At 53.5% G+C, this 18,133-nt stretch overlaps 1 protein-coding gene across 5 annotated transcripts in view; it reads right to left on the bottom strand.

The window, feature by feature from the left end:
- LOC109876590 (mitogen-activated protein kinase 6-like) overlaps positions 1-18,133 on the bottom strand; it is a 33,107-nt gene that overhangs the window by 4,546 nt on the left and 10,428 nt on the right. For all 5 annotated transcript variants that reach the window (XM_031812443.1, XM_031812444.1, XM_031812445.1 and 2 more), the window contains 3 exons: positions 4,572-4,716; positions 3,552-3,716; positions 2,852-3,047 (listed from right to left, as the gene is read on the bottom strand). In XM_031812443.1, the coding sequence (XP_031668303.1) occupies positions 2,852-3,047; positions 3,552-3,716; positions 4,572-4,716 (506 nt within the window). The remainder of the gene's footprint in view (positions 1-2,851; positions 3,048-3,551; positions 3,717-4,571; positions 4,717-18,133) is intronic.

Here is an 18,133-nt window from a genome sequence, read left to right as displayed (position 1 = left end):
CTGACCTCAACAGTAAAAGAAACCCTCTTCTATAACTAACTAGCTATGGAACCCAGTGTGTGTATGTAGACTACAGTGCGTCTCCATGGAACCCAGTGTGTGTATGTAGACTACAGAGCGTCTCCATGTAACCCAGTGTGTGTATGTAGACTACAGTGCGTCTCCATGGAACCCAGTGTGTGTATGTAGACTACAAAGCGTCTCCATGGAACCCAGTGTGTGTATGTAGACTACAGAGCGTCTCCATGGAACCCAGTGTGTGTATGTAGACTACAGAGCGTCTCCATGGAACCCAGTGTGTGTATGTAGACTACAGTGCGTCTCCATGGAACCCAGTGTGTGTATGTAGACTACAGAGCGTCTCCATGGAACCCAGTGTGTGTATGTAGACTACAGAGCGTCTCCATGGAACCCAGTGTGTGTATGTAGACTACAGAGCGTCTCCATGGAACCCAGTGTGTGTATGTAGACTACAGTGCGTCTCCATGGAACCCAGTGTGTGTATGTAGACTACAGAGCGTCTCCATGGAACCCAGTGTGTGTATGTAGACTACAGAGCGTCTCCATGGAACCCAGTGTGTGCATGTAGACTACAGAGCGTCTCCATGGAACCCAGTGTGTGCATGTAGACTACAGAGCGTCTCCATGGAACCCAGTGTGTGTATGTAGACTACAGAGCGTCTCCATGGAACCCAGTGTGTGTATGTAGACTACAGAGCGTCTCCATGGAACCCAGTGTGTGTATGTAGACTACAGAGCGTCTCCATGGAACCCAGTGTGTGTATGTAGACTACAGAGCGTCTCCATGGAACCCAGTGTGTGTATGTAGACTACAGAGCGTCTCCATGGAACCCAGTGTGTGTATGTAGACTACAGAGCGTCTCCATGGAACCCAGTGTGTGTATGTAGACTACAGAGCGTCTCCATGGAACCCAGTGTGTGTATGTAGACTACAGAGCGTCTCCATGGAACCCAGTGTGTGCATGTAGACTACAGAGCGTCTCCATGGAACCCAGTGTGTGTATGTAGACTACAGTGCGTCTCCATGGAACCCAGTGTGTGTATGTAGACTACAGAGCGTCTCCATGGAACCCAGTGTGTGTATGTAGACTACAGAGCGTCTCCATGGAACCCAGTGTGTGTATGTAGACTACAGAGCGTCTCCATGGAACCCAGTGTGTGTATGTAGACTACAGTGCGTCTCCATGGAACCCAGTGTGTGTATGTAGACTACAGAGCGTCTCCATGGAACCCAGTGTGTGCATGTAGACTACAGAGCGTCTCCATGGAACCCAGTGTGTGCATGTAGACTACAGAGCGTCTCCATGGAACCCAGTGTGTGCATGTAGACTACAGAGCGTCTCCATGGAACCCAGTGTGTGTATGTAGACTACAGAGCGTCTCCATGGAACCCAGTGTGTGTATGTAGACTACAGAGCGTCTCCATGGAACCCAGTGTGTGTATGTAGACTACAGAGCGTCTCCATGGAACCCAGTGTGTGTATGTAGACTACAGAGCGTCTCCATGGAACCCAGTGTGTGTATGTAGACTACAGAGCGTCTCCATGGAACCCAGTGTGTGTATGTAGACTACAGAGCGTCTCCATGGAACCCAGTGTGTGTATGTAGACTACAGAGCGTCTCCATGGAACCCAGTGTGTGTATGTAGACTACAGAGCGTCTCCATGGAACCCAGTGTGTGCATGTAGACTACAGAGCGTCTCCATGGAACCCAGTGTGTGCATGTAGACTACAGAGCGTCTCCATGGAACCCAGTGTGTGCATGTAGACTACAGAGCGTCTCCATGGAACCCAGTGTGTGTATGTAGACTACAGAGCGTCTCCATGGAACCCAGTGTGTGTATGTAGACTACAGAGCGTCTCCATGGAACCCAGTGTGTGTATGTAGACTACAGAGCGTCTCCATGGAACCCAGTGTGTGTATGTAGACTACAGAGCGTCTCCATGGAACCCAGTGTGTGTATGTAGACTACAGAGCGTCTCCATGGAACCCAGTGTGTGTATGTAGACTACAGAGCGTCTCCATGGAACCCAGTGTGTGTATGTAGACTACAGAGCGTCTCCATGGAACCCAGTGTGTGTATGTAGACTACAGAGCGTCTCCATGGAACCCAGTGTGTGTATGTAGACTACAGAGCGTCTCCATGGAACCCAGTGTGTGTATGTAGACTACAGAGCGTCTCCATGGAACCCAGTGTGTGTATGTAGACTACAGAGCGTCTCCATGGAACCCAGTGTGTGTATGTAGACTACAGAGCGTCTCCATGGAACCCAGTGTGTGTATGTAGACTACAGAGCGTCTCCATGGAACCCAGTGTGTGTATGTAGACTACAGAGCGTCTCCATGGAACCCAGTGTGTGTATGTAGACTACAGAGCGTCTCCATGGAACCCAGTGTGTGTATGTAGAATACAGTGCGTCTCCATGGAACCCAGTGTGTGTATGTAGACTACAGAGCGTCTCCATGGAACCCAGTGTGTGTATGTAGACTACAGTGCATCGCGATGTACCCCAGTGTGTGTATGTAGACTACAGAGCGTCTCCATGGAACCCAGTGTGTGTATGTAGACTACAGAGCGTCTCCATGGAACCCAGTGTGTGTATGTAGACGACAGTGCGTCTCCATGGAACCCAGTGTGTGTATGTAGACGACAGTCCGTCTCCATGTACCCCAGTGTGTGTATGTAGACTACAGAGCGTCTCCATGGAACCCAGTGTGTGTATGTAGACGACAGTGCGTCTCCATGGAACCCAGTGTGTGTATGTAGACTACAGAGCGTCTCCATGGAACCCAGTGTGTGTATGTAGACGACAGTGCGTCTCCATGTACCTGTCCCAGGTGTGGCTGTGACCCTCGTCCATCAGTAAGATATCATCCACCTCATCCTCTATGTGGAAGGGGTGCAGCGAGACGGGTTCGTCCAGGGGGAAGGAGTAGTCAGACATGTAAGGGTGGGCTAGGGCTTCTTCTGCTGTCAGACGGTCCATGGGGTTAAAGGTCAGGATCTTTTGCAGGAAATCCAGGGCTGGAAGGGAAGAGGAGCATTTACCATGGTACAGTGTGGCATGTACGGGACAATATGGTATAAAATAGGAGTGTGTTAGTTAGTGTGTGTTCACCAGGTGGTATGTCAGGCATCAGTTTGTCCAGTGCGGGTGTGTGTGTACGTCATAAGTGTGACTGTGTGTGTCTCTAGACTCACGCTGTGGGCTGACGTCGTGCAGTAGCTTGGCCAGTAGCTTGGCCAGTGGGTTGTGCGGCTGGGACATGTCACTGTGTAGGTGTCTATACGAGTGCGAGTCTAGACTCACCCTGTGGGCTGACGTCGGGCAGTAGCTTGGCCAGTAGCTTGGCCAGTAGCTTGGCCAGTGGGTTGTGTGGCTGGGACATGTCACTGTGTAGGTGTCTATACGAGTGCGAGTCTAGACTCACCCTGTGGGCTGACGTCGGGCAGTAGCTTGGCCAGTGGGCTGTGTGGCTGGGACATGTCACTGTGTAGGTGTCTATACGAGTGCGAGTCTAGACTCACCCTGTGGGCTGACGTCGGGCAGTAGCTTGGCCAGTGGGTTGTGCGGCTGGGACATGTCACCGTGTATGAAGACGGGGATAACACTGTGTAACTCCTGCCTGTCCTCTTCTCTCAGCACAGGGATGGACTCCAGGATCAGCTGCATCTGCTCCAGTTCATGGGCTCCTGCAGAACACCAGTTCAACACAGGGTTAAAAACACAGGAGGACACAGGGTTCATTTACACCCAACTGTCAGACCACCAACTGAGTGGCCTTGTGGTTAGTGTCCATCCTGAGATTGAAAGGTTGAGGGGGGGGGAGGTTCGATCCTCGGTCGAGTGAGTGATACCAAAGACTCTAAAACAGGACCTGATGCTTCTCTGTCTGGTCACTAAGCATAAGATTCAGTCAGTTTAGCTAGCCAACTCTCCAGGTTACCTCGGGTTTAGCTAGCCAACTCTCCAGGTTACCTCGGGTTTAGCTAGCCAACTCTCCAGGTTACCTCGGGTTTAGCTAGCCAACTCTCCAGGTTACCTCGGTTTAGCTAGCCAACTCTCCAGGTTACCTCGGGTTTAGCTAGCCAACTCTCCAGGTTACCTCAGTTTAGCTAGCCAACTCTCCAGGTTACCTCAGTTAGCAAGCTAACTTTCAAGGTTACCTCAGTTTAGCTAGCCAACTCTCCAGGTTACCTCGGTTTAGCTAGCCAACTCTCCAGGTTACCTTAGTTAGCAAGCTAACTTTCAAGGTTACCTCAGTTTAGCTAGCCAACTCTCCAGGTTACCTCAGTTAGCAAGCTAACTTTCAAGGTTACCCCCCCAGAGTTAACACTGATATAGACAAGCAGCTCCATATCCAAACCCCCCCCGTGGCACCACTTAAACTGTCTGCCCCATATCAGTTACACCATGTCAGTCAGAGAGTGAGAGCTCTGCCAGAACCCACGTGCCATGAAGCCTGTGGCCTACATTTCCGCCCCGCGGTTCAGTGGCACAGTGAGCCTGCCTCACCGGTCACCCGTGTGAGTCTGTGCTTGACTGACCTGCGAAGAGCGTTTTCCCGGTGAGCATCTCGGTGAAGATGCATCCGGCAGCCCACATGTCAATGGCCTTGGTGTAGTTGTTAGGAGAGAGCAGCAGGCGAGGAGACCGGTACCATTTAGTCACCAAGCCCTCAGAAAGATGACCCTGGAGGAGGAGGCAGAGAGGAAGAGGGGAGGGTGAGTTAACACTTCTTTAGTGAGAAGTGCACACTAAGAGTTGAACGAGAGCAAGAGCCTGATAAACCTGAATTCATAGGACCCCTCCCTCTCTCTCCAGAATGACTCAACCTCTCTCTCCAGAATGACTCAACCCCTCTCTCCAGAATGACTCAACCCCTCTCTCCAGAATGACTCAACCCTCTCTCCAGAATGACTCAACCCCTCTCTCCAGAATGACTCAACCCCTCTCTCCAGAATGACTCAACCCCTCTCTCCAGAATGACTCAACCCCTCTCTCCAGAATGACTCAACCCCTCTCTCCAGAATGACTCAACCCCTCTCTCCAGAATGACTCAACCCCTCTCTCCAGAATGACTCAACCCCTCTCTCCAGAATGACTCAACCCCTCTCTCCAGAATGACTCAACCCCTCTCTCCAGAATGACTCAACCCCTCTCCCTGTTCAGAATGACTCAACCCCTCTCCCTGTTCAGAATGACTCAACCCCTCTCCCTGTTCAGAATGACTCAACCCCTCTCCCTGTTCAGAATGACTCAACCCCTCTCCCTGTTCAGAATGACTCAACCCTTCTTTCTCGCTCTGTGTGTGTTCAGAATGAATAAACAGAATGTGACTGAAACTGGTTTATCAGCTCTTATGAGATACACCTAAAACACAGACCCATAGGTTACTAGTTTATTTCTATGAATGAAACAGATGTCATCCTACTGCACTGCTGTGTGTGTGTGTGTGTGTGTGTGTGGTGTGTGTGTGTGTGTGTGTGTGTGTGTGTGTCTCTCTCTCCAGGTCTGTATCGACTTCAAAAGCACCATTGATCCTGTTAACTACATTCAGCTAATGACCTCTTAATGGTTGAGAAGCAGAGACTCATCAAAGCTGTAGCAACAGAACAATCTGCTTCTGGAAGCTTCCCCTACGGCTCCCTATTCCCTACATGGACCCTGGTCAACAGTAGTGCACTGTAAAGCCCTATAATGGACCCTGGTCAACAGTAGTGCACTGTAAAGCCCTACAGCTCCCTATAATAGACCCTGGTCAACAGTAGTGCACTGTAAAGCCCTACAGCTCCCTATAATAGACCCTGGTCAACAGTAGTGCACTGTAAAGCCCTACAGCTCCCTATAATGGACCCTGGTCAACAGTAGTGCACTGTAAAGGGAATAGGCTGCCATTTGGGAGACAGCCGCCGTCGCTGTTTGTGTTACCCAGCGGCCAGTCACCCACCCTGGTAGATCAAAGCTACTAGAGCTCTGCTCGGCCCTGTCACATTAGACCTGCCTGCAGTATCCTCAGTGACGACAGGAGATACACGTAGGTTTGTCCCAGAGCTCAATCCCACCCACCCACTCCTCCACATACAGCCTCGCCCCTGGTCCCTACAGCCTCGCCCCTGGTCCCTACAGCCTCGACCCTGGCCCCTACAGCCTCGCCCCTGGCCCCTACAGCCTCGCCCCTGGCCCCTACAGCCTCGCCCCTGGCCCCTACAGCCTCGCCCCCGGTCCCTACAGCCTCGCCCCCGTCCCTACAGCCTCGACCCCGGTCCCTACAGCCTCGACCCCGGCCCCTACAGCCTCGCCCCCGGCCCCTACATCCTCTCCCCTACAGCCTCGACCCTCGACCCCTACAGCCTCGACCCCTACAGCCTACAGCCTCTCCCCTACAGCCTCGACCCTCTCCCCTACACCCTCTCCCCTACACCCTCCCCCCTACAGCCTCTCCCCTACAGCCTCTCCCCTACACCCTCCCCCCTACAGCCTCTCCCCTACACCCTCCCCCCTACAGCCTCTCCCCTACACCCTCCCCCCTACAGCCTCCCCCCTACAGCCTCTCCCCTACACCCTCCCCCTTACAGCCTCTCCCCTACACCCTCTCCCCTACAGCCTCTCCCCTACACCCTCTCCCCTACAGCCTCTCCCCTACACCCTCCCCCCTACACCCTCCCCCCTACACCCTCTCCCCCTACAGCCTCTCCCCCTACACCCTCTCCCCTACACCCTCTCCCCTACACCCTCCCCCCCTACACCCTCTCCCCTACACCCTCCCCCCTACACCCTCGCCCCTACAGCCTCGCCCCTACAGCCTCGCCCCTACAGCCTCTCCCCCTACACCCTCGCCCCTACACCCTCGCCCCTACACCCTCGCCCCTACACCCTCTCCCCTACACCCTCTCCCCTACACCCTCTCCCCCTACAGCCTCTCCCGCTACAGCCTCCCCCACACCCTCTCCCCCTACAGCCTCTCCCGCTACAGCCTCCCCCCTACACCCTCCCCCTACACCCTCCCCCCGACACCCTCGCCCCGACACCCTCGCCCCGACAGCCTCTCCCCCTACAGCCTCCCCCCTACACCCTCCCCCCTACACCCTCGCCCCTACACCCTCGCCCCGACAGCCTCGCCCCGACAGCCTCTCCCCCTACACCCTCGCCCCTACACCCTCTCCCCTACACCCTCGCCCCTACAGCCTCTCCCCTACACCCTCCCCCCCTACACCCTCTCCCCCTACACCCTCTCCCCCTACACCCTCTCCCCTACACCCTCGCCCCGACAGCCTCTCCCCCTACAGCCTCTCCCCCTACAGCCTCTCCCCCTACAGCCTCCCCCCTACACCCTCTCCCCTACACCCTCTCCCCTACACCCTCCCCCCCTACACCCTCTCCCCTACACCCTCCCCCTACACCCTCCCCCCTACACCCTCCCCCCTACACCCTCCCCCCTACACCCTCGCCCCTACAGCCTCGCCCCTACAGCCTCTCCCCCTACACCCTCGCCCCCACAGCCTCGCCCCTACAGCCTCTCCCCCTACACCCTCGCCCCCTACACCCTCGCCCCTACACCCTCGCCCCTACACCCTCGCCCCTACAGCCTCTCCCCTACAGCCTCTCCCCTACACCCTCTCCCCTACACCCTCTCCCCCTACACCCTCTCCCCCTACAGCCTCCCCCCGACACCCTCCCCCCGACACCCTCCCCCCGACACCCTCGCCCCGACACCCTCGCCCCGACACCCTCGCCCCGACACCCTCGCCCCGACACCCTCTCCCCCTACAGCCTCCCCCCTACACCCTCCCCCCTACACCCTCGCCCCTACACCCTCGCCCCTACACCCTCGCCCCGACAGCCTCTCCCCCTACAGCCTCTCCCCCTACAGCCTCTCCCCTACACCCTCGCCCCTACACCCTCTCCCCTACACCCTCGCCCCTACAGCCTCTCCCCTACACCCTCCCCCCCTACACCCTCTCCCCTACACCCTCTCCCCTACACCCTCGCCCCTACACCCTCGCCCCGACAGCCTCTCCCCCTACAGCCTCTCCCCCTACAGCCTCTCCCCTACACCCTCGCCCCTACACCCTCTCCCCTACACCCTCGCCCCTACAGCCTCTCCCCTACACCCTCTCCAAAAATGGAGAGAAAATACAGAAAAGGATAAAAAGTGAGAGAGCGAGGAGACAGACCCAGTCAGCAGCCACAGGAAACAGGATAATCCCCCTGCCTCACACACAATCTGTACTTCCGGGACAGTAGAGTCAGCAACAATACGCTGCCTGCCAGTCTGCCCTCAGGCCCTGCAACACAAAAGGCACCCACCAAACCAGTGCCCCGTCTTGTTCTTCCATCCTCAAAAGTCCCCACAAGGATAGTAAAACAAGATCACACTCACAAGGACAAAGGCTATTTTAAGCTTAAGGGTTAGCCGTTAGGATTTTGATTTTGAATGGAAATCAATTATAGATCCCCACAAGGTCCCATGCTCTGTGTGTGTGTGTGTGTGTGTGTGTGTGTGTGTGTGTGTGTGTGTGTGTGTGTGTGTGTGTGTGTGTGTGTGTGTATTACAGTGGTAAAACAACACCCTCTGACCTGGGGAGAAATCATTAGTCGAAAAACATTTCACAACTGAAACCATTTAATCCAACTGGAAAACATTTTGCAACGAAAACAAGTTTCTATTGGACAAATTCAGGTTGGTCCCTCCCTCGTGTTCCATTTGCTTCTGTTTGGTTCCCTGCTACGTCAGAGTGGTGAGCTGGCTGTTTCGGTCTCTGTCGCTAGAAAGGCTCACTCACACACACACACACACACACACACCCACCCTGTGTGTCAGTCAGAATATCATTATACCATTTCTGTAACCATGGCCTCCTTTATTATGGACATAAAAATAAATCAATGAATTAGCTCAGGTAGGATAGTCCCATACTAAGCAGTCTAATGTCTTCAGCTCATAACAAGGCTCAGCTAGCGGGCCAACAAGGCTCAGCTAGCGGGCCAACAAGGCTCAGCTAGCGGGCCAACAAGGCTCAGCTAGCGGGCCAACAAGGCTCAGCTAGCGGGCCAAGGGACAACAAGGCTCAGCTAGCGGACCAAGAGACAACAAGGCTCAGCTAGCAGACCAAGAGACAACAAGGCTCAGCTAGCGGGCCAAGAGACAACAAGGCTCAGCTAGCAGACCAAGAGACAACAAGGCTCAGCTAGTGGGCCAAGAGACATGTGGACCAACTGGAAATGATCTAGGTTGAATGACAGAACGATCTAGATGTAGAGACAGGAGAAATGATCTAGGTTGAATGACAGAATGATCTAGATGTAGAGACAGGAGAAATGATCTAGGTTGATTGACAGAATGATCTAGATGTAGAGACAGGAGAAATGATCTAGGTTGAATGACAGAATGATCTAGATGTAGAGACAGGAGAAATGATCTAGGTTGAATGACAGAATGATCTAGATGTAGAGACAGGAGAAATGATCTAGGTTGAATGACAGAATGATCTAGATGTAGAGACAGGAGAAATGATCTAGGTTGAATGACAGAATGATCTAGATGTAGAGACAGGAGAAATGATCTACTCAACAAAACCTGGTGGATATTCTAAGCAACACCAGGGCCCGGTTGGCTGGGTGGGTACATTTAGAAATGGGTAGAAGTCGCTCTTGCATCAGCAGCTTTTAAGCAACTGAAGGAGCAGTCAGAAAACCAGCCAGCCAGAACAGTCTGCCAGCCAACCAGCCAGCAGAATGTCATGAAATCAGTCAATACACTATCACAAATGAGGAAACTCCAAGCAGTTCCCAGCAGTCAAGACGACTGTAGTCAGAGATTTGGCAACAACCAGCATGGTAGACTGCCTGTAATGTTGCATAAGAAGTCTAGAATGAAAGAGGTTCTGAGAATCCACAGCAGATTACAACAAGTGAACATTCTAACTAATTGTCTAACTCATTTCAGGAGAATTCACACACACACACACACACACACACACACACACACACAGTCATTTCTCCAGACCAGACCAAAGCCACAGGTTTGCAACAGTCAGAGAGGCCGTGTTATCTAGCCCAGTGTGTGACAGAGAGAAAAACCTGTTTCCACTCACTGAGCGCTGTGCTGTTCTCACTGCCAGACTAGTGGGTCTTTCATTCATGACAGGAAGAACAGCCATGCATGCTATGGTTCTCTATGTAAAGACTTTTTCTGTATAGAATAGTTTACATTAGCTTCATTTGTGCAATGTGGTTTAGAAGAAAAAAAATACATGATATGTTTCTGTGTCAGATGGGTGGCTAACACCTCAGTGGAAGGAAGGGGGGGAGTGGGGAGAGGAAGGGAAGAGAGGGAGGATGAAGAGGGAGTGTAGAGGAAAATAAGAGGAAGGAGAGGAAGGCAACAGTTGTAGAGTACTATAGGGTTGTCTCAGAGAACCTGGTGACAGAGGATTAGTGGCTAGATTTCCTCAGAGAACCACACGAAGCTAGCTATACACACACACACACACACTGACTGGCTTTATATATACACACACACACATACACACAGCTTTAATCCCCAGGAGATGTGTGTTAGGCATGTCTATATACACACAGCTTTAATCCCCAGGAGATGTGTGTTAGGCATGTCTATATACACACAGCTTTAATCCCCAGGAGATGTGTGTTAGGCATGTCTATATACACACAGCTTTAATCCCCAGGAGATGTGTGTTAGGCATGTCTATATACACACAGCTTTAATCCCCAGGAGATGTGTGTTAGGCATGTCTTTATACACACAGCTTTAATCCCCAGGAGATGTGTGTTAGGCATGTCTTTATACACATAGCTTTAATCCCCAGGAGATGTGTGTTAGGCATGTCTTTATACACACAGCTTTAATCCCCAGGAGATGTGTGTTAGGCATGTCTATATACACACAGCTTTAATCCCCAGGAGATGTGTGTTAGGCATGTCTATATACACACAGCTTTAATCCTCATGTAGAATGGTTTCTTTTAGAGCTGGTGCTCCGCTTACACACGACTCAAGTCATTTTTTAAAAGCCTTGTGAACCTTGGAGTGGAAGCGGCGAGCCAAGAGGAGAGCTGTGTGTGTGTGGTGTGTGTGTGTGTGTGTGTGTGTGTTGCTATAGCTGGGTAATTGGGTCAACGTGAGTATGTGTGTCATGGGAGGAGGACTGTGGTGGAGTGATCCGAGCTACAGCAGGAAGCATGTGTGGTGGTGGAATGACGTTCTCTCCCCTCTATCTTTCCCTTCCTCCCCCCCTGCCTCAGTCCCCCCCACACATTTTCCCCTTCCTCCCCCTGTCTCAGCCCCCCACACATTTTCCCCTTCCTCCCCCTGTCTCAGCCCCCCTCCCCCTGTCTCAGCCCCCCTCCCCCTGTCTCAGCCCCCCTCCCCCTGTCTCAGCCCCCCTCCCCCTGTCTCAGCCCCCCTCCCCATGTCTCAGCCCCCCTACCCCTGTCTCAGCCCCCCTACCCCTGTCTCAGCCCCCCTACCCCTGTCTCAGCCCCCCTACCCCTGTCTCAGCCCCCCTCCTCTCTCCTTATAACATTCCAGGAAATGTACACCTGCACATCAAGAGCAGCTACCATCTGCAAACCTACCAGTCTGCTGCTTCTTCATAATGACACACAGGCCTGGAGGGTGTTTAGGGGATATACGTCTCATTCACACCGACGTCTTTTCAGGGTTTTAGATGAAAACGACTTGTTTGGAAAATGACTAACTTACTTGGTTAAAAAAAAAACACCCCTTAAACCACTTGTTGCTCACATGTAAAAGACCGTCATGTTATGGTCCTCATTTTATCTAACTTCCTAGAACAAAACTGGGTTCAATAAAATGCTTTATATTCCGATAAACAAACCCTCAGTATGTATGTCAAGGCCATTTTGCATTAAGAAATCTTCAGGGTTGGATTACATCTTGTAAAATAGGAGGTCAAGTTGCCTCACTGAGCAGATGTCATATCACTCAGCTAATGCTAGTCTACACAGCCATGCCCCTTGACCTGCTTCACTGAAGGGCACACTTAAGCTAAGCTAACTGCTAAGCTAGCTAACTCTGGTCCTGGCCGAGTCCCTGCCATGCTCACTGTGCCAAGCCGAAAAAGGGATGCTATTGCTAATGCTAAGCTAACGGACGCAAATGCAATGCTTTTTCCGAACCCAATGCGTCTAGTCAGCCCAAGGGCACGCTAAGCTAAATGCTAAACTAACACTGGTTGTAACAGCTCAGCCACGTTCCCTGCTTAACCTCAAGGCATGATTATGCTACACTAGCAGCTTGAGAGCAGCTCTAGCCTTGGAGAAAGGCTCCCACGATAGGCAGGACAAAGGAATGATTGACTGACTGGCTGGGAGGGAAGGAAGGAGGGAGGGAAATGCACAGGATGCTTGATTCCTGCCTGCACGTGAATTCCAGACATTCTTGGTGGTGGGCCACTGGGTGTTTGACTGCTGCGGGTCCCACAGAAGCAGGCTGAGGAGGCTCTGAGAAACTCTGCACAAAACAGAGCACAAAACAGGCACTCACACAAACCCCTCAACATACAGAACCACTCAATCCTCTAGCAAAGTTCAGAATATTTCTAAGGGTGGGGGGATGGGACAAATTCAGAGAACTTCAATAGAGCCTAAAGGAAGTCTGAGAAACAGACAATGTAATCTCCATAAGAACCCAATCACCTAAACCCAATCAGAGACAAATGGTGGCCATATTAAGCCAATCAGGGTCTATCTCTGGTCATATTAAGCCAATCAGGGCCCATCTCTGGTCATATTAAGCCAATCAGGGCCCATCTCTGGTCATATTAAGTCAATCAGGGCCCATTTCTGGTCATATTAAGTCAATCAGGGCCCATCTCTGGTTATATTAAGCCAATCAGGGCCCATCTCTGGTTATATTAAGCGAATCAGGGGCCCATCTCTGGTCATATTAAGCCAATCAGGGCCCCATCTCTGGTCATATTAAGCCAATCAGGGCACCATCTCTGGTCATATTAAGCCAATAAGGGCCCATTTCTGGTCATATTAAGCCAATAAGGGCCCATCTCTGGTCATATTAAGCCAATAAGGGCCCCATCTCTGGTTATATTAAGCCAATAAGGGCCCATCTCTGGTCATGTACAACACAGGAAATGGAGTAGGTCTTGCTGAAGATATATATATAAATATAAACTGGATGCTGATTGGCTAACAGCCGTGTTATATCAGACCGTATACCACAGGTATGACAAAACATACATTTTTACTGCCCTAATTGCATTAGTAACCAGGTTCTAACAGCAATAAGGCACCTCGGGGGTTTGTGGTATATGACCAATATACCACGGCCGACGGCTGTATCCAGGCATTACGTCGTGCCATACACCACACCCCCTCGGGCCATATTGCTCAAATATAGCATCTATATAGACACTATAGAATATCTATACATTGAGACGTGTGCAAGTTCTTGCCAGTGTCCCGACAGAGACCAAGGTTAGTTGCTGCAAATGGTTCTGGTTCTTTATTTAGACAGAGTGAGCTGTACAAATAGAATGCAGAGAGGCAGGGCCAGCCAGCTACCCCAACAGCAGAGAGGCAGGGCCAGCCAGCTACCCCAACAGCAGAGAGGCAGGGCCAGCCAGCTACCCCAACAGCAGAGAGGCAGGGCCAGCCAGCTACCCCAACAGCAGAGAGGCAGGGCCAGCCAGCTACCCCAACAGCAGAGAGGCAGGGCCAGCCAGCTACCCCAACAGCAGAGAGGCAGGGCCAGCCAGCTACCCCAACAGCAGAGAGGCAGGGCCAGCCAGCTACCCCAACAGCAGAGAGGCAGGGCCAGCCAGCTACCCCAACAGCAGAGAGGCAGGGCCAGCCAGCTACCCCAACAGCAGAGAGGCAGGGCCAGCCAGCTACCCCAACAGCAGAGAGGCAGGGCCAGCCAGCTACCCCAACAGCAGAAAGGCAGGGCCAGCCAGCTACCCCAACAGCAGAGAGGCAGGGCCAGCCAGCTACCCCAACAGCAGAGAGGCAGGGCCAGCCAGCTACCCCAACAGCAGAGAGGCAGGGCCAGCCAGCTACCCCAACAGCAGGGCAGGCAGGGGCACGGGAGTCAAGTGGTTGTCCCCCCCCCCCCCCCCGTCCACTCAGGCTGTGTGTGTGTCCAGGCTCTCTGGATGGTACGTGGAATGCGGCACCAAATGACACACACACACACACACACTTGAGCTTCTGCAGTCCACGGAAATACGAAAAGAGTTGACATCAGCAGAGGGTCTTTTCAATAGGCCGTTCCCTTGCCTCCACCTCATCAAAACAAAACCTGCTTAGATAGGGAAAACACACAGCAGAACAGAGCTGCTATAGGGGCTAGGAGAGGCAGGGAGAGGCAGGAAGAGGAGGGAATGTGGAGGGGGTGTCTGGCTAGAGACTGAAGATCGTGAGAAAATCTCTCGAACTTCAAACAGGCACCTGTAGCGCACACACACACACACACAAATGGAAATGCCAGTTTCCTGCCGTGTCCCCAGCACGATTGCAATTCAAAGGAGAGAGTGTTCTCTAGCGATGCGTCATTGGAGAGTAGCGAGTCAACACTTGATCTGCGATATGAGCCACTAAAACCAGCTGCTTTTGGGCTGTGTGTGTGTGTGAAGCTGTGGCCTAGCTGTAAAAGACTCTGGCACGGGGCTGAGCAGTGTGTGAGAGAAAGTGTGAGGCCTAGCTAACTGTAAAAGTCCCGAGTGAATCCTGTGCTGTGCCAGAGAGAGAGGGCCGAGTCCCACACCAGACAGGCCCCGGTGATGACTAATCTAAGACACCTGTAGCTGCATGGTGACTACTCCACTCCTCAGCTCTCTCCTCACCTCTTTCTTCATTCTTCTGTGACTCCTGCTCTCCCCTCTGAGTCCTGTCTAAAGAGCAGTGTACAACTGGGGAAAGAGCCACCTCAACCTACATTCTCCCAGAGCCAGACATATCAGCCTCATCTCCACATCTCTGAGGTTTGTGCACCAGTCAGGCATTCATTCAATCTACAACAACCACACAGCCTGGACAACAACCACACAGCCTGGACAACAACCACACAGCCTGGACAACAACCACACAGCCTGGACAACAACCACACAGCCTGGACAACAACCACACAGCCTGGACAACAACCACACAGCCTGGACAACAACCACACAGCCTGGACAACAACCACACAGCCTGGACAACAACCACACAGCCTGGACAACAACCACACAGCCTGGACAACAACCACACAGCCTGGACAACAACCACACAGCCTGGACAACAACCACACAGCCTGGACAACAACCACACAGCCTGGACAACAACCACACAGCCTGGACAACAACCACACAGCCTGGACAACACCACACAGCCTGGACAGCCTGGACAACAACCACACAGCCTGGACAACACCACACAGCCTGGACAACACCACACAGCCTGGACAACACCACACAGCCTGGACAACACCACACAGCCTGGACAGCCTGGACAACAACCACACAGCCTGGACAGCCTGGACAACAACCACACAGCCTGGACAACACCACACAGCCTGGCAGCCTGGTCAACACCACACAGCCTGGACAGCCTGGTCAACACCACACAGCCTGGACAGCCTGGTCAACACCACACAGGCTGGACAGCCTGGTCAACACCACACAGGCTGGACAGCCTGGTCAACACCACACAGCCTGGACAGCCTGGTCAACACCACACAGGCTGGACAGCCTGGTCAACACCACACAGGCTGGACAACACCACACAGCCTGGACAACACCACACAGCCTGGACAGCCTGGACAACACCACACAGCCTGGACAGCCTGGTCAACACCACACAGCCTGGTCAACAGTCTAAACTCTTGTCCTGGTCAACACCACACAGCCTGGACAACACCACACAGCCTGGTCAACACCACACAGCCTAGTCAACACCACACAGCCTGGACAGCCTGGACAACACCACACAGCCTGGTCAACACCACACAGCCTGGTCAACACCACACAGCCTGGTCAACACCACACAGCCTGGTCAACACCACACAGCCTGGACAACACCACACAGCCTGGACAACACCACACAGCCTGGACAACAACCACACAGCCTGGACAACACCACACAGCCTGGACAGCCTGGACAACACCACACAGCCTGGACAGCCTGGACAACACCACACAGCCTGGACAGCCTGGACAACAACCACACAGCCTGGACAGCCTGGACAACAACCACACAGCCTGGACAACACCACACAGCCTGGACAACACCACACAGCCTGGACAACACCACACAGCCTGGACAACACCACACAGCCTGGACAGCCTGGACAACAACACACAGCCTGGACAGCCTGGACAACAACACACAGCCTGGACAGCCTGGACAACAACCACACAGCCTGGACAACACCACACAGCCTGGACAACACCACACAGCCTGGTCAACACCACACAGCCTGGACAGCCTGGTCAACACCACACAGCCTGGACAGCCTGGTCAACACCACACAGCCTGGACAGCCTGGTCAACACCACACAGCCTGGACAGCCTGGTCAACACCACACAGCCTGGACAGCCTGGTCAACACCACACAGGCTGGACAGCCTGGTCAACACCACACAGGCTGGACAGCCTGGTCAACACCACACAGCCTGGACAACACCACACAGCCTGGACAGCCTGGACAACACCACACAGCCTGGACAGCCTGGTCAACACCACACAGCCTGGTCAACAGTCTAAACTCTTGTCCTGGTCAACACCACACAGCCTGGACAACACCACACAGCCTGGTCAACACCACACAACCTAGTCAACACCACACAGCCTGGACAACACCACACAGCCTGGACAGCCTGGACAACACCACACAGCCTGGACAGCCTGGTCAACACCACACAGCCTGGTCAACATCACACAGCCTGGTCAACACCACACAGCCTGGTCAACACCACACAGGCTGGACAGCCTGGTCAACACCACACAGCCTGGACAACACCACACAGCCTGGACAGCCTGGACAACACCACACAGCCTGGACAGCCTGGTCAACACCACACAGCCTGGTCAACACCACACAGCCTGGACAACACCACACAGCCTGGACAACACCACACAGCCTGGACAGCCTGGACAACACCACACAGCCTGGTCAACACCACACAGCCTGGTCAACACCACACAGCCTGGACAACACCACACAGCCTGGACAGCCTGGTCAACACCACACAGCCTGGTCAACACCACACAGCCTGGACAGCCTGGTCAACACCACACAGCCTGGACAGTCTGGTCAACACCACACAGCCTGGACAAAACCACACAGCCTGGTCAACACCACACAGCCTGGACAACACCACACAGCCTGGACAACACCACACAACACCACACAGCCTGGTCAACACCACACAGCCTGGTCAACACCCCACATCCTGGTCAACACCACACAGCCTGGACAGCCTGGTCAATACCACACAGCCTGGACAGCCTGGTCAATACCACACAGCCTGGACAGCCTGGTCAATACCACACAGCCTGGACAGCCTGGTCAATACCACACAGCCTGGACAGCCTGGTCAATACCACACAGCCTGGTCAACACCACACAGCCTGGACAGCCTGGACAACACCACACAGCCTGGAGAGCCTGGACAACACCACACAGCCTGGTCAACACCACACATCCTGGACAGCCTGGACAACACCACACAGCCTGGTCAACAGTCGAAACTCTTGTCCTGGTCAACACCACACAGCCTGGACAACACCACACAGCCTGGACAACACCACACAGCCTGGACAACACCACACAGCCTGGTCAACACCACACAGCCTGGACAACACCACACAGCCTGGACAACACCACACAGCCTGGACAGCCTGGTCAACACCACACAGCCTGGACAGCCTGGTCAACACCACACAGCCTGGACAGCCTGGTCAACACCACACAGCCTGGACAGCCTGGTCAACACCACACAGCCTGGACAGCCTGGTCAACACCACACAGCATGGTCAACACCACACAGCCTGGACAGCCTGGTCAACACCACGCAGGCTGGACAGCCTGGTCAACACCACACAGCCTGGTCAACACCACACAGCCTGGA

This window comes from Oncorhynchus kisutch, unplaced genomic scaffold (genome assembly GCF_002021735.2).
Source record: "Oncorhynchus kisutch isolate 150728-3 unplaced genomic scaffold, Okis_V2 Okis03b-Okis08b_hom, whole genome shotgun sequence".
Classification (NCBI taxonomy): Eukaryota; Metazoa; Chordata; class Actinopteri; order Salmoniformes; family Salmonidae; genus Oncorhynchus; species Oncorhynchus kisutch.
Note: the sequence above shows the minus strand (reverse complement) of the source record. Positions and strands in the feature narration are given on the sequence as shown.